Source organism: Phalacrocorax aristotelis, chromosome 8, assembly GCF_949628215.1.
Source record: "Phalacrocorax aristotelis chromosome 8, bGulAri2.1, whole genome shotgun sequence".
In the NCBI taxonomy this organism is placed as follows: domain Eukaryota; kingdom Metazoa; phylum Chordata; class Aves; order Suliformes; family Phalacrocoracidae; genus Phalacrocorax; species Phalacrocorax aristotelis.
The window spans coordinates 28,886,633-28,903,476 of NC_134283.1; the positions used below are offsets into that span (position 1 = coordinate 28,886,633).

The 16,844-nt window shown below is 38.8% G+C and overlaps 1 protein-coding gene across 2 annotated transcripts in view; it reads left to right on the forward strand.

Moving 5' to 3' along the window:
• TENM2 (teneurin transmembrane protein 2) overlaps positions 1 to 16,844 on the forward strand; it is a 632,063-nt gene that overhangs the window by 447,870 nt on the left and 167,349 nt on the right. For both annotated transcript variants that reach the window (XM_075102131.1, XM_075102132.1), the window contains one exon: positions 12,997 to 13,235. In XM_075102131.1, coding sequence (XP_074958232.1) covers positions 12,997 to 13,235 — 239 coding nt within the window. The remainder of the gene's footprint in view (positions 1 to 12,996; positions 13,236 to 16,844) is intronic.

Sequence of the window (16,844 nt, forward strand, 5' to 3'; positions counted from 1 at the left end):
CACAGAGAAAACTGTTCAGCTCGTTAGAAGATGGGGTTTAGTTCACTTTGTGTCAATGAAGGTTTTGGCTGACACAGCATTGGGAATTATTGGCATTAGAATAACTACAACCCTCTGATGTGCTTTGCATTGCGTGGTAGACAGGTGGGAATCTCTCTGCTCACATGTCCCATTTTTAAAGACTTCTATTCATTTGGACCATCCCTGCATACACAACTCATGGTATTAGTACAGCATATTTTACTCACAGGCTCAGGGACAACTTATAATTCATATTGACTGTGTTGCTGAAAAATTATACATTTTGCCTTTCCTGAAGTAACAAACAGAGGCTCATTTGAAATTATGCATTTTGGGAGACCTTGAGAAACAATCTCAGATTCAAGACTGACAGCACTATAATTTTAATTTATATTTCATCCAACATGCAAGCTCATTTTAATCTCTTCTGTACGTGTTAACAGCTTGATGCCCGTGGGGCAAACAGTTGCATATAAATGACAAGGTGCAGCACTTAGGCCTGCCAGATTAAAAAAAAATAAATAAATGCCTGACATGCTGCTGTTCTAAATATTCCAGTTTGTTGTCATTTGGGGTATGGAATGTCAAACATATTTAACTTCTGTTTTAAATAGCGGAGCTGGCAGAGCTGATCTCCCAGCATTTAAAATTAGCCATTGCAGTGCTGAAAAAAGTGATTGGAACAGTAGAATATTCTTGCTTGCCCAGATAGCTGTAAAGACAGTGTACAGGTAGAAGAGCTGGGCTGCTTGTAACACTGACTCATACTGTGGTTTCAGCTGCTTGGTTGCCACAGCTTCTGAGATGCTACATTTGAATTGCAACCTTCCAGGAATTTCATGCCGCTCTGCTGGATTACACCCAGAGCAGCTAGGTATGGTATAGTTGCACTGCCGTGCAGCCTCAGTCCAGTCCCTCCCTGAGTTTGATTAAAGACTGCCTTCTGGTTTGGAGCTTTGGGAGCTGTTGGTATAGCTGGATTGAAGCTTACAACATCCAGGCTGCTGTTATCCAGCAGTTAATCTGCGGTTGTAGCACCATGGGGAACAAATGAGACTGAGAGACTGAAAGGAGCGGGGAGTCTGTGCCCAGCCTGTGCTCCTGTGCCCAGTTTCGGAACTCTCACAAGGGGCTTCATTCACATTGCCCTACTTTGCTAAAGTGGCAACATGGGTGCCATGAATAAGTGGCGGGGCTGAAAAGGAAATACATGTATCTGAAGCCTGAAATGTCCAAAAAGAGAAAAGAAGGGGATTCTCACTTACTGAAGGTTTGGAGCTATCTTTGGACAAAAAAAATAAAATAAAATTAAAGTGAAGCTCTGCTCTTAACTGCTGCTTCTGTGAGAGCATCTGCTACTATTTAGAATTAATTTTGGTATCCTGGATTTGGTATTTATTCCTAAGAACAACAAGATAAAAATGTCGGTCCTATTCAGCCGGTCCAGTTGTTTGCTGTATGGTTCATTGCCCACAGGATTATACCATACTTTTAATTCCAGTGTAGAGTAATCCCCCTACTGTGCCTTGTCGATCTGTTTTTATATGAAGTTGGTTTTGGGTACAACAGTACCTGGAATATGTCATTTCTGGTTGTCCTATTTTACCAACCACTTTATAGGGAGGGTATTCCTTGGGATATTCACAAATGATACTGCATCCCTGAGAAACAGGACTGGGTGTTTGCCTGGCTGTTTGTCTTTTACTGTCTGATTTTGTGCCTATTCCCTCTATATGGAGTCTTTCAATTCCATTACTGACTTTGGTTCTTTCCCTTCTCTACTTTTTATCATAAAACCTCTGGGAATATGTATGTATTCATGCTGATGACAAAAGGTTACTTTGTGAATACTGTTATTTTTGGAGATTGAAAGGTACCCGGCAGTTAATCAGAGCTTTTCCATAGATAGGTTTGTCATAGGCAAGCATTAAGATATTAGTAAACATCCTGACAGGATTGCTGTGTTCTAAAACTATTCCAGAGTTGCTTCAGGATCGATTTTTCTTCTTTTCTGAAATTACACACCTGACAGGACTTGATGACAAGTTTCATCACAAGAATATTAACTCAGAAGATGATGATTTTTTTTTTTCTGGTTTACAGTGAGTTTTGCTGAAATTGATGCCTGCAGAATCATTGAGACTTTCAGAATTGGCTTGTAATTCTTGCACTTTAAAACTGGTATTTCATCTAAATTCATACCAGTAGTCACAAAAAAGAATGACACCTTTTTGCTCACTTTTTAGTTCAGCATTTACTTTATAGCTTTGCATTGTTGTGAAACATTGATTCCTCTAATAATGCCTCTTCGCAGTACACTACTCTTTAAATTTTTTTTCTTGTTGTCAGTGTATTAATCTCAGTAGTGAAATGCTCAGGAGGCAAAGCCAGCACTGACAGCACCTTGCTTTATCAGGAAGGAGTTTCACAACTTTCAGTTTTCACCTTTCTGTTAACTTTAGTAGATTCTGCTTTCAAATGAAATTAATGCACAAGTGGTCACATTACTGATTATGAAACAAAAAGTGGTATCTGAGCTGTCTGGAGGGAATGCTTTATGTCAGCACTACAAAACTCAGATCACAATTTAGATTCCAGACGTCTTTTTATCTAACACTACCGAGCACTGAAATAATTGAATAATGCAACGTGTGTCTGCATGTTGTTATTTTTTTCTCTGGTAAGGATGTGTTTCCTTTCCCTTCTTTCCTTTGCTGTCTTAGGCAGTTTGGGTGAAGTTCAGGCGGTTTGGAGACAGCTCATTTTCCAAATATATCCTTTCTCCACCTCTTGTTTCAATATTGATGGGGGGCTTAATCACATTTATTATATTTTCTTTGTGATGTAGAGTAAGCTTTTACTGCTTACACATGTTTTCATGTACCCTCCTCAGGCAACTATACCCCAGCTCTCCATGTACCCTGTGTTGTTCTATACTTTTTACAGAATTATGCTTAGTTGTATTGCAGTAGCTTGTTGATTTTGGTGGAGTTACAAGATTGCAAAATACTTATATGGAGATGCTAATTACATTTCTTTAGAATCATAGCATCATAGAATGGTTTAGGTTGGAAGGTACCTTTCAAAATCACCTGGTCCAACCCCCCAGCCGTGGGGAGGGACATCTTTGACTAGATCAAGTTGCTCAGAGCCCCGACCCAACTGACCTCAAACATGTCCAATGATGTGTGCTTGATTTTAGTACACTTGTTTCTGGTTCAAGGCAAACAAATATGGACTATATCTTCTGTACTCTGCTGCTTCTTTATGGCTGCAGCAGACCCCCAGGCTGGCTATGTAATTGTTCTGTTTTCTTTGAAATAAGGGTCCTAATGGAGGGGTTGAAATATCTTTAACTAAGGATGCACTAATGCATTGCCCAGCATTTTTATGGTGGGATCTTTATGGTTCATTTCTGCAGTACTTAGATGCTTTACCTTTAGGCTCGGAGCTGCTGTTTAATACTCTTTAACTTTTGTTGTCCTCTTGCAGTCTGTTTCAAACCATCTCCTCCCCCTCCTTTCCAAAGTGCTGGTTTCTACATTTTCCAGTTAAGAGGTGTTCCTTTATTGCTTCTTTAATCATTGCTTTCGAAGGGGATGAATGATGAAAATACTACCTTTGAACATCCTGGTGTGGGTCTCATTACTTCCAGACAGCTCGAGAGGCAGCGCTCTGCTTTAAAGCTTGAAATGCTTTGAGTGCTCAGGGAGAAAAGTATGGCTTTGCAAGGAAGGTTTGCATCACTCTTTGCACTGCAAGAGTCCTCTCTAGTACAGGAACCTCACACGGGGCCATCTGCAGGCACCGGTCAGAAACGGAATGACTCATAAGCGAGGATAACAGAAGAGCTTTCATGGATGGATATTTGACTGAGATTGCCTAATGTACTAATGCCTTTTCCGGTACTTTATATTGATATTAATTTAGTTGATACCATTATAATTAATAATACTTAATCTAGGAGGAAAAAAAGACAAAATTAAATAGAAATTAGTCTTATTCTTTAGTCTCATAATTAGTCTCACACTTTGAAATATTTTCAGTCCAAATCTTTTAGTTGTAAAGATAATTTTGTATGTATAATTTCTTTGAGCTTGCTCACAGGGACCTGTTACTAGATTCAATCAAGAATGTAACATACTGATGTTTCTTCCTGTATTTCAGGAGATAGGATAATGGTCATTCTTGTAGTGATTATGAAATCTGTTTCCTTAGAAGATCTTGTGGGCTGTAGTATAAGACCAGTGGTCCAAATATGGGATCATTTGAGCAAAGTTCATTTTAAAGATTGAGCAATTTGAAAATTAGCCTTAAAAAAAAAAAAAGTTGCTCTTCAAAATATTTGCCTGCTCCTGGGGGTCAAGCTATATTTCTTCCTTTGCCAGTCTGACGGGCAGAGAGAGTCGGGACAGAAATGGGAGATTAATGGGTGGAGTAGCCATGTGAGCGGTATCCCAGTCTGTACCAATGCAGTGCATGAACTAAAAATCATGGGGCATCATAGCAGGGGAACACCTGAGCTCAGCATTTCTGTAGCTGCAGCCTTCCACGCACTGAAGAAGTGAATGTGGTACACAGTGGCGATGAATGAGCTAGAGCAGTCATGCCAAAAAAGCCAAGAATAGAGTACATGAAGAGCAGGATTTAATGCTGAGGTGTTTGGGGTTTGTTTGGGGTTTTTTGTTTTTGTGGTGGGTTTTTTATTTGTTTTGCTTTTTTTTTTTTAAAGAAAGAAATTAAATATCTGAAATGTTGTTAATACTGAACTCAGATGCTGTACCGTGTTAGGGTGTCAAGATGAGCTACTGAACTTCTGAACTGAATATATAAACTTGACGTTTCTGGATGTGTAGAAGTTCCCAGTTACAGCTGCTCTCCACAATTGTTTGCCTATTTTGAATAATGTCTCAATATTTTGATATCTTTATACATGATGCAAAATGTTCTGGAACAGAATAGTGAAACAAAATTTCTTTTCCTTTTGTTGCTGCAAATTGCTAGGATATATTCAGCATAACAAACAGCTACTTGGAACAGTGAAAGAACTCCTCACTCTAATTCTGTTTTGTCTTATGTGGCTTTCACTTACCACTTAAACTAGGCGGCTACAGGCAGATAAGCTACAGCAGTTTAGTCCTCTAAGTTTGAGGGCTAGGGCAGGAACTGACTCCTTCATTCTCTTTTTCCTGCATGTGAAAGTTGCAGGAAGGGTGTGTAGACTTTCCAAATAAATGGGAACTGTATAGGTGGATTCTGCACCTATCTAAAAATCAAAATTAAAGAGTCGAGTAAAGCACAGTCAAAGTCATCCCCAAGGACTTCACACACATTTGGCCTGTGTACTTGGAGGAATTCCAAAAACAGTGTAGAAAGGTCATTTTCAGCAGGCTACTGTAGTATCATTTTCCTAACAAATGTAGATGCTGATAGGAGAGAAAAAAAGGAGGGAAAACACTACAAAAGCTGGATATGTAATGATGGTTCAGAAAATCAATCTAGATATACTCCCACTCACATACACATAAGCTCAAAGAAGTTTTTCAAGATTGCAGATAATTGCATGTTTTGACAATCTTGTTGGTTTGCATTTTTAAGTTTCGGGTTGTGCAGAATGAACAGGCAGCGTGAATGACTGTACAAGGAGAGGCAGATACGTTTAGGGTGTTACTTTTTATTTAAAAAAAATATAATCTCAAATGATGTGATATAGGTTTCTATTTTTAAAGTTTACATGAAGACTGATAACAAAATTATTTTAGAGATTTTATTTTATTATTCTATTCTATTATTTCTAGTTATTATATATAGACTTGAAAAAGCACTGGTGCTAGTACTTTTTCTTTTTGTCTTGTTAAATGAGTAGCTGAACTAAGTGAAAAGCTTACATGTATGCCTTTTAAAATAGAAGTGTTTTGAAATTACATTCATTAATTGATGTAGAAAGCTAAAAATGAACCGACCTATTGTAATGCACAATACTGTTGTCATTATCATCAATACCTTAATAACAAATGAAGGCATTATTGGATTTCATCACTTTGACTGCACTGTGCAACATACCACTCGGAACTTTACAGCAGAAAAGAGTTTTTCTCCTTAAGAAGGGAAAGGTCCTATAGTCTGAGCTGATTTAGACCTGCCTGAATCTTCCTATATCTGCATTATTGATCCTGCTCCCATTTAATGAAAGTACATATGCAGAGTAACTGATTTTTTGTGTTTATGCCTGTAGCTATTCCTGTTAGTTTTTACTAGCTGCTACCTAGCAGTTTCATTGCTACACTCCTGGAGAATAAACAGTAGTGTAAGAAAGAGATGCATAAATGTAAAGGGTAAAGCAATTATTTACTGGCTGACTCATACAAAAGGTAACGAGGATTTAAGCTGACAGGCTGTGTGAGCGTGAGATTCTGTGTGTGGGCACCCAGAATCTTTTTTGGCCACACAGGCACCAGTCAGGAAGGTAGTAGATGGCTCCTGTAGCTCCCTGGGGTGGGTGAGCTGCCGTGTGCCACCAACTCCATCAACACCAGCCATTCAACCCAATGCACCCTTGCCAGGCTTTCCAGGTTTTCCTCTTTCAGATTTTATGCCTTTCCATGCTGGTGTTCTCCCTCTCAAATTCTTGAGCTACTAATGATCCGCATCTCAGCAACTCACCCTTTCTCCATATTTTTCACCGTATCTTTCTATAGACTCTCTCACAGCTCTTTGTCACAACTCAGCAGCTTTCGGAGCAGCCTAGGCCAAGGCTGTGCCATTGGGATGTACCAGACCCAGGCCTGGAACACAGGCAGCGAGAGCCCCAGGACGGTGCTGGAGGGGGGCAGCTTACAGCGGGGCTTAGAGAGAGAGAGAGAAGGTTGTAAAAGCTTATCCAACAGTGTCTCAGTTGACATCTTCCAGATCAAATGCAAGTTGTCCTGGGAAAAGGTATCTAGTACACAGCTAACGCTGCAGCTGTGGTACTATGCAGATGCTTTGCCTTTTTTTTTGCTACTCTGTTTTCAACTGCGGCTTTGTGAACGTTGCCTATTTGTTTTTGTTTAGTAATATGACAGATCAGGGTGCCCAAATGCTGGCACCTGCGTCTGTACAACATCCTACCTTCCTGTCAGGCAGCTTTCAATTACTGTGCTTTCGTGTGTCCAATTGTCTTTGTTGAGAGCGTGGAGATGGCAGTGACAAGCTAGTCTGGTACTTAAGGCAACATCCATGACACTCTGCTTAACACTGCATTTTTTAGAGGTCTCTGCCTGGGGATGTGAAGAACCCAGCCTTTAAGGAATCATGAACCTTTTGAGAGCTGGGAAGCTGGTATTAGAGCTGTGCTGGATGCTGGGTGGCTGCTGCAAGGTTCAGAGTTACATTACAGTGGATACAAGTGTCCCATTGGTATTGATGTGTTGATTCTGAATTATTGTTTCCCTGCCTAATAGAGTGTCCTCAGTTCCTGCACCAGGCGCAGTTACTTACAAATTGATTGTCTGCAGCAGGCTGAAAAACACTGAAATAGTGTGTTGTCATGAGAGCTGTCCTCTGTTTGCAACAGGCATTTGCGTATGAGGGTGCCCATAGGTACGCTAGTGTAAAATGGCCGGTTCATTTATGTAAGTGTGTATTTTAAATAGCTTCCCACTGAAAAATCTGTCTTACTGAGTTTAGTCTGTCGATTTTAAGTGATTGAGACAATTTCTTGTAACATTTCAATAATAACAATTTCAACATGCATAGAGAACATTTTAAACCTTTATTGCTAACTTTAGTGCATTTGGGGAATACCTAAGTCCCTGTGTTTTAGACACTAAAAAGGGTGCAAAGTTCTGTGTAATTTTGCCATAGCAGAGAGCCCTCAGCTGTGTAAACCTGGCTGATAATCCTGTGTTTCTCTGCAAGAAACTGCGAGGAAAAACATTCAATCAAAGCTTATTTGGGGAAAGACTGAGACACCCTTACGCAGGTAACCAGAGCTTGCACCAGTCTAACACTCAAGGGTTCATTTTAGCATAAAAGGCATAAGAACAGCTTGTAGTTTTCCTCAGTGATGGGTTTGGTTTTTTGTTTTTGGTTTGGGTTTTTCAATGGAAGTAAGAAAACTGCCATAAAACTTCACTGTCTGAAATTGGCAGCCACTTTGAAGCTTCCACTGGCAGAAAATGACTCATGGCTACTTTTTTGGAGGACTTGGGAGACCACAGACGATTCCTGCCCCCCCACCAGGGAAAGCCAGCATGTTATGTTCTATATTTCATTGGTTTTTTCTGCTAAGAATAAATGTCCAATAAAATTACAGACAGATGTGATTTTACCACAGCTTGAAGATACTTTTTAAGTCCTAGAACCACTAAATTGAGCTGTTACTATTCTCTTGGTGTGTATCTTTTCTATTTATTAATTACTATGAAAAAACTATGAAAAAGACAATTTAAGCATTACATCACATCTCTATTTCTTTCTCACACAGAATAAGCTTAGGGGACAGTATGAGGAGGTAAAGAAGCAATTTATGTTAGCAAGTAGCTTGTTCTTCCTTTCTATTACAGTTTTTCATCACAAAAACCAATTTTTTTTTCCCAACTGATTCTTGCAGTGTGCTGCCATGACAATCTGGCCAGAAAGGAGGGAGAAAAAAAAGATTGTTCTCTCAAAGAATATGGAAGTTAATGCAGTCTCTGTCAGATCACTATTCCCTGAACACCACAGGTCCTTTTGACCTGTGGGAAAATAAATGCTATAGAGAGCTCTGAATTAATGAAGAAAGCAAAATATAGCTTTTTCCATTTACCATTAGTCCACAGAATTGTGGGCAAATGTCCCCTTGCAAGTTTGGCTTTCATAGATGTCACCTTTCTCCTGGTGTCAGTGATGAGGTCCCTGTCTGTGATCCAGCACATCAGCAGCACATGCTGCTTAAAACAAAGGGGGGTTCATTTTACAGGTCAGAAAGCTGCAGAGCAGTGAAGGAGAGACCTGAGCAAGCTACAAGGCTAATTTATTTTGTCTGAGCAGCATGCAAGCTCCTTTCATAGGTTTTGTGGATGCTTAAATTACTGAATCGTTGTATACTGGCAATCATATTTTGTAGTTTTCCAGTTTAGGAATGTCTTCATGATGCATGGAAATTAGGGAGACTGGGCTGAGACTTAGCAAATTTAGTCCCATGCTTTCAAATAGAAATTTAGTCCCAATCTAAATCAAATTATTAGTATTAACTCTGAGGTAGAGAATGTGTTTTTCTTAATAGCATTTGACAGGTGAACAGGTAAGACGGAGAATATACAAGTTTTTAATTTAAATTTGTTTGAAATTAAGTGAATGGGTACAAATAAGATAATTTCTTTTCATAAGCAGTGATTGTACAATACCTCCCAGTCTTACAGCTGTGAGACTGTAATTAATGTTGATAAATGCTCATGGTCTCTCTGTACAGCTTGGGCCCACAGACAATTGGTTGTACCAGAGCATGTCAAATCCCAGATAAAAATATAGCTGTAGATCATTGGCTTTAGGAATAGAGTTGAGACAAGTAAATTTATTTCCATTAGTAGTTGAATCTAGACTTAAAACTCAGGGGGTCCCAGTATTTTGTCTGTTATGTTCTCAGTCTTTTTCATGATCTTTACTATAACTTAAGGTATTTCTGCTAATCCGGTCTCCAACTTCTGAATGCAGTGCCAATTTTCCAAAATGGCTTGGTGGATATTTAACATATATTTAGTTAAATGTCTTTTTTAAACTTTTGAAGGCAGAATTTCTGTACTTCAAGATGGGGTGCTATCTTCTAATGGCTGCCACTTTGCCAGAAATCCTCATATGGAGACAGTGAACTTTCAGCTTTCAAAATGCTGTCCCACATGGGTGGGACTTGCAGGTGTGACAAAATTCAGAGTTTATCCAAGGATATTTTTTCTTTTTTTGCTTTGAGAATAACACCATTCCATGTAGCCATTTCAATTGGCCTTTTATGCTTCTATCAAGTTCTGATCAGTTTTAACAATATGTTAGAGATTGTGTTTGCATGGATAAGTATTTTGGTTTTCTTTATATACTTCATGTATCACAAAGTGGATAACAGTGGAACTTTTTTCTTTTTTTTTTGTTCTCACTTGAAACAGTATATGATTGACATGTTCTATTAACACATATCTAGTTATTCATTAATTCAATTTTAATAGGAACAGAGTTTCATTATATATCTGAGTTTACTTTAACAATGCTTATATTAAAATTTCTGTTGGTACTGTAGCTGCCTTCTCAGCTAAAGAGGACATAAAATTCCTGGATTTAAAAACCTTGACAATTCAGATAAAGACAGTGCCAAGGACTGCAATTTCCAGTTTGGTTCCGTGAGATCTGCTGTTGGGCAGGAAAAAGGAAAGACCTGTAAGAACTCTCTGTTGCAGACCCTTAAGTCCAAACCTGAAAGAGCCGCTCATGCCATGAGGATTTAGGAAGAGGGTCCTGGGCTGAGGCAGATGCAGTTCGCTTGAAGGAAAGAAGAGCCTCCGTACGTGTCTTTGTCTCACCAGCTCTCTCTGCCTTCTGTCCTTCCTCCGTTCCTCATACTCCACGCCACTTCAATCTCTAGTTCCTATCATGGAAGTGGTATTCTGTTCCCAACACCAGAGAGCAAGCAGGAAAGACTAAAACGGCTTCTGCTAACCAGTGTTAATCAGTTTTTAATGAGACAAAAGGAAAAGAGTGTCAATAGATCTAGTGTAACACAACCAGTCTGATAACGTCATTTTCCCAACAGTTATTTTAATTGAATTGTTGCAAAGTAAAGAAACATTTGAAATGAAGTGTTCATGAAATCAGACTTTCGTTGTTTCCTGCTTTCTTGTAACTGGAAGGTGTGTTTTTTTAATTTAAAAGGCTAGGTAATTTTGAGGGAAGAACCCTTTTAGCATTCTTCTTTACTGTGTTTTCTCATAGATCATGTACATTGTGCAGAAAAGAAGCAATTCTAATGTCTAATGAGCTTCGCTAATAAGGAAAAAAGGAGGGTAACTTTATTTGAAAAAAATGGCAGCATGTTTCTGTTAAGTAACTGGTTAGATTATTCCCTTTTTATTTGACTTCTCTCTTTGTTTTACAAATACTGCATCTTAAAAAAACAAAATCCCAAAACACACAATTAATCTGGTTGAGTTAGGCTTTGAAAGCCATTTATAATTGTGTCCTTGAGTGTATGAATTATTTTCTGCGGTGTCTCCAAAGCACAAAGAAAAAGTTATGACAGTGAATACTACCACTACCTTAGGTGACTGAAATATTTTCTGAAACAAACTCAATTTTGATCAGTTGCAAGGGATGTCCAAGGTCATTTGGGGTTTAAAAAAATAATAACAAAGGCAGTGTCAAACTAAGTGATTTTTCATGTTCATTAATAGAGTTTATTAATGATTGCATTTTAAAAAAACCCTTATTTTCGGAGACTGTCTTCAAATGTGAATGTTTAGTCATAAAACTGAGAAACCTAGCCAGGCTCCCTTTTATGGTCTTTTACCTGTATGCAAATTCTATTCAATTTATTATGCTCTGGGTTTCATTTCAAAACAAATGCTTTAATACTCTTTAAAATCACTTCGGCTATTCTGTATAATAAGTATATAGTAAACTCTACGTTTGGAAGTATGCATATGCATGATGACGGGTTGGAAAATGTACTTAGGAAACATTTCCGTTTCAAACTTCTGAATCATTGTTGTAATTAACGGTGACTGAATTGATTTTCAAGATCTGACAGTTGATTTGAGAGTGACATACTGGATTCTGATTGGAATAGAAATGTTAAACATTTTTACTTTTTAAGCAAGGCTTGGGTTGCTTTAGGCTATGGTTTTTGTTTTGGAGATTACTGAGTATCTCCGTCCTCATTGAAGAATTCACTGTATTCATTTCTCATACAAGAAGCACTTTTTTTCAGAGCTGTCAAGGGATAGGGTGTGGAACGCATCTTCAAAGCTCTTTTGTCTCAAAACAAGTGGCCTTCTGGAAGATGACTGCCTTTATTCTGTGCTTCTCTTTTTATCATTGACTGGGAACATGCTTGTAGTCAGTTCTTCCTGACTGTGAGAAGTTGATCTAGAGAAGCCCGTCTTCTAGTTTGCTTTCTCCATTTCCTCTGTCTGGAATGTGTTGGCAGCATTATCTGAGATTTTTTTTAGGTAGCCTATTTTGTCTCTTATTTTCTTCCAAACAAATGTATGGGCAGTTGAAGTCCTCTTTCATTCTGCTGAGTCGTGTGCTTTTGGTGAGTGTCTTAGTTGTTCAAACCAAACCTGTGTACCATTAAAGAAAATAGAATGGTTAATTCTAATTCTGGCAAGATCTTTTCTTACAGGACTATGGTTTTTGCTCAATATGTTCTTAATGTTTTTTGCTGGCAGCTTTTGCCAGGAGCATTGATGAGACTCATAATTTTTTTGCCTTAGGATATTTGTTGGGTAGTGTATTCCACAGGCAAATAATGTAAACCTGTGAACTCAAAGCATGTTTTCTTGTGAAGTTACGTGTTCTGTTATATTAATAAATGTTACATGTATTTTGTAGTGCAATTAGTTGCTTTGTCCTAATCAAACACAGGCAAAAAGGAATGATAGTGACATCACTTCTGAAAATGAGCTCTGTCACTAGACTGCTCGCGCTTCTAAGAGGGGCAGACTCAACTGGTACACAAAGACTCTTCATCGGTCATGCTGGTGTTTTAGCTAGTATCTGGTCAAGTTGCACCTAATTACAGAAAGGATGAAGCAGATATCCTGAGGCTGTGTTTTAGTGACAGTTGTTAAGCTTTGGTAGCAAAAAGACTGAGAATTTTCATCTCCATATTTCTTCACACAAAATTCTTTTTCTTTTTAGTTGAATTTAACACATTGTGCAGCTGGAATGGAATGGGAGTAGGAGATATTCTTTCTTAACTACACGACTTGCCATTTTCAACTATGTTCCATTTTATTTTTTTTTCAGGCACTTCTTGTTTAAGACGTCTTCTGGAACTACTCCACTGTTCAGTAGTTCTTCCCCTGGTTACCCGTTGACCTCAGGAACAGTTTATACTCCACCTCCCAGACTGTTACCTAGAAATACATTCTCCAGGAATGCGTTCAAGCTGAAAAAACCCTCAAAGTATTGTAGCTGGAAATGTGCTGCTTTATCTGCAATTGCTGCTGCAGTCCTGCTTGCCATCCTACTAGCATATTTCATAGGTAAGGCTGTGGTTTTTATGTCAAATCACATGGCTATGTCAGCAAATGAAAATTCAGCAGATAAAAGGATGGTCAATCTGTTTCACAAATTTGTATTCTTAATGAGCAAAGAAAATAATCATTCCTTACACTGATGGATCAGGGAAAATAAAATGTTCAAGTCCTGTTCACTGTCCTAAGAGCAGTGGAAGCAAGGAGTCGACTGAGGATTCTCAATGTGCAGTGTTAACGCTAGGTGTCGGATATGCATGTCTCATAGATGGTCCAAACAGAGGGCGGTAAAATGATTTTTTGATGTACTACCATATGCTTAAAAATATTTAGGAAAAAAATGTGGTAAGTGGTGAATCCATATAAGTTACAGAAGATACTGGCATTTTAATTCATTTATTCTCATCACATGCTGCCTTTAGATAAAAAACGCAAATTCATTTTGATTAATAAGTCTCAGTCAATATGTGTCTGTGTCCCTAAATTCCTGGTGGTGTTAGATCTAAATAGTTAGATAGTTCCATTTTGTGTTCTGTTATGTTTTATATTCCACACATCCTTAGTATTTTGTAAGCAAAGATATAGAAAGGTGTCGTGGTTTAGCCGGCAGCTCAGCCCCACACAGCCGCTCGCTCACTCCCCCACCGGTAGATGGGGGAGAGAATCAGAAGGGTAACGCTCGTGGGTTGGAATAAGAACAGTTTAATAATTAAAATTAAAAGAAACAACAGTAGAAATGCAGTGTAAAGGAGAACAACGAGAGGCGCAAAGCCCCGGGGGAGGGGGAACGAACCGCCGAAACGAACCGCACGCGCCGCAGCCGCTCACCGCCCGACGACCCGGCGCCGCGCCGCTCCCGCGCTGCCACTGCCCCCCCTCAATATACTGGTCATGGTGTCACATGGTATGGAATGAACCTGCCATTGGCCAGTCGGGGTCAGCCGCCCCCACCATGGCCCTGCCCCTCCCAGCCCCCCCGCCGCCACGCGGCAGAGCGCGGGAAGCTGGAAAGGTAGCCGGCCCCCACAGTGAGGAGAATTAACCCCTTCTCAGCCAAAACCAGCACAAAAGGAAACTCTAAATGTTGTGCTTATTTCCCATGATTAATATATTAATACTGACCATACCATGTCCTAGTTCTTTCTGTGGTCTTTTGAGATTTTTTTAACATGCTTCTGTTGTTTTGTCTGTCTTAATTTAACTAATTTCTAATATCTCCCCCCCCTCCAGTGTCCCCCTCATTGTCCATTGTTTTGGAGGTTTTTCTAAGTGTCTACACAAACCAGCTGTGTATTTTGTACTTTTTACAGTGCTTTTGGCAACATGTTGATGACAATGGCGTGCTGCACAAACTCTCTAGCTTCTCTGAGTATATTGAAAAATTATGGTAGCTCATCAATATTTTCTGTTAATATTTTCCAGACCTGCTCTGTGTGAGTTTTAGTTCATCTCTGAAACTATTCTCACCTACAGTGCTCAAAAGACCTATAAAGATGTACTGAATTTTCTCCCTATTCTCTCCATTTGAAGATAATATTTTGTGGTTTTTGGGGGGATTCAATATAATCTGATTCAACAAGATAAGACACTGTTTTCTAAGAAAAGCCCGTTTTTCATACTAATGAACTTCCATATGTAATATATATACACAGTAGTAAGAGAGAACTGACTGGCTACTTTACTGGTGCTGTCTCTTTAGGCCAGGCCTACATCCCAGCTTACTCAGTACTACAGAGCTAACCATCTTTCTATATTTCTTCTGTAGAAAACCTCAGAAGAATAACAGGCTTAGTCTGATATATAAATAAAAAGATAGGAAAGCGCATGATTTATTGAACTTGACAGTTATCATACAACAGCTCTCTGTTTGAGTGATTATGCACATGGGAAATGATATACTGCAAGTTGAATATTTTGATCGTGTGCATAACTTTGAAGTGATGGATTATGAAATGTATTTTTCCTTGGTATTTAGGTTACTGTAATCTAAGGCAAAGCTTTGCAATGTGGTTATTGCTTTGTACACTTTCATATACTAAGACAAGAGAGAATGTAAGGCAATGCGTTGACTCAATAATTGATGAATGATCTATCATTTCAAGTAATGACATAAGTGATCCATTTTGACAAAAGTTTTTGAAATCTTCTTTCCTGAATAAAGAGTGATGAGCACAATAAAGTTGGCTAATGAACACGAGAAAGCAGGTTTTAGGAAGACAGTGTTGGATCAAGGATTAAATAATGAGAAGTTACCTGACAAGCTTCATGCCATACACAGGGAAGAATAAGTATATTGAAAAGTAGCTGTCAAAACCAGAAAATAGATGCAATTAATCCTGTGAATAAATTTGATGGGTCCACTGTGATCATCTTCTAAAGTGTTTGGAAAGAAAGAAAAGAAAACAAAAAAGAAGTTGCATCGCCTTAGGTGCATGAGAACAACAGAAAGGTAAAAGGGATGTGCTTTAGTTATTTAGTCATTAATTTAATTCCTTCACTCTCAGCAAAAGCTCATAAAATTCATTCAACATGACAAAGAGCAGGCATGAGACCATCAGCTATAACTAATACACCCATTAATTTGCTGGGACTTGCTGTCCTCCAATAGTATGACTTAAGGTGCTTGGTACTTAAGGTGCCAAATCATCTTACTTAAAACAAACAAAAAAACCTACTCAATTTAAGAACCTTTCCTTGTTCTGCAGTTCTCTAGAGGGTTGCCTTGTCCTGGGTTTGCACAGAACTTGACTCCTGACAAAACTAAATATCCTCTCTCCTGTGGAAAGAGCAGCAATGCAAAATACCAGCTGTCCCACTCTACTGCAGCTCTTTTGGAGCTCCTGACATGCTAATCCCTGAACTGCTGTAAAGACAAAACAACTCTCTCTTGCTCTGTCAGGAGGAAAAATGTTTTTCTGTTTTCAAAATGAGTGACCAGAATAATGTTCAGATCAGACCAAAATCCCAAGTCTGTCCTAATCATTGAGGCAGTGGTAAAGTGAGAGCTGTTAATCTACCAGGAGAGCTGGCAGTCTCGGGATGAAGAAAGATGTTATGTTCCCCCAAGATGTGCAGGAGGAAGGGCAATACTCCATATTGCAGTAACTCCTCTTGGTGTACTTTGCTGTCAGAGCTTCAAGCACAGGAGAGGCTTGAAAGGTGCTAATAATGTTTTTCTGCTATGTCCACACAGAAATGTAACCCCAGTGATATAACTGTAGCAGAGGTTATATCACTGGGGTTACATTAGCTAAAAGTAATAGTTCTGAAAAAACTAATCAAAATTTGCAGTAAATGGTTCTGCTACTTAGGTCTGTCAATATATCTAGGCTGGGTGAAGATGATCATATCAGTGCTAATCAAGACTATTGCAGGACTAAATGAAAAAGACGATGGCAAATATGAGGTAAATTATATCAAAAGAATACTTTGAAGTTCTTATAGTCTTCAGGATTTCTCAATGGATTGTCCTATAATAAGAGAGATGGGGAAATTGATACAGATAGGTATATCATTGAAAACATGCTGTTTTCATGTTGAAGCATGGGACTTTCAGAGGACTGTCAAAGATTACAGGTGGCATGAAAGAATTTCTAATGAGGGGTGATTTAAAGAGAC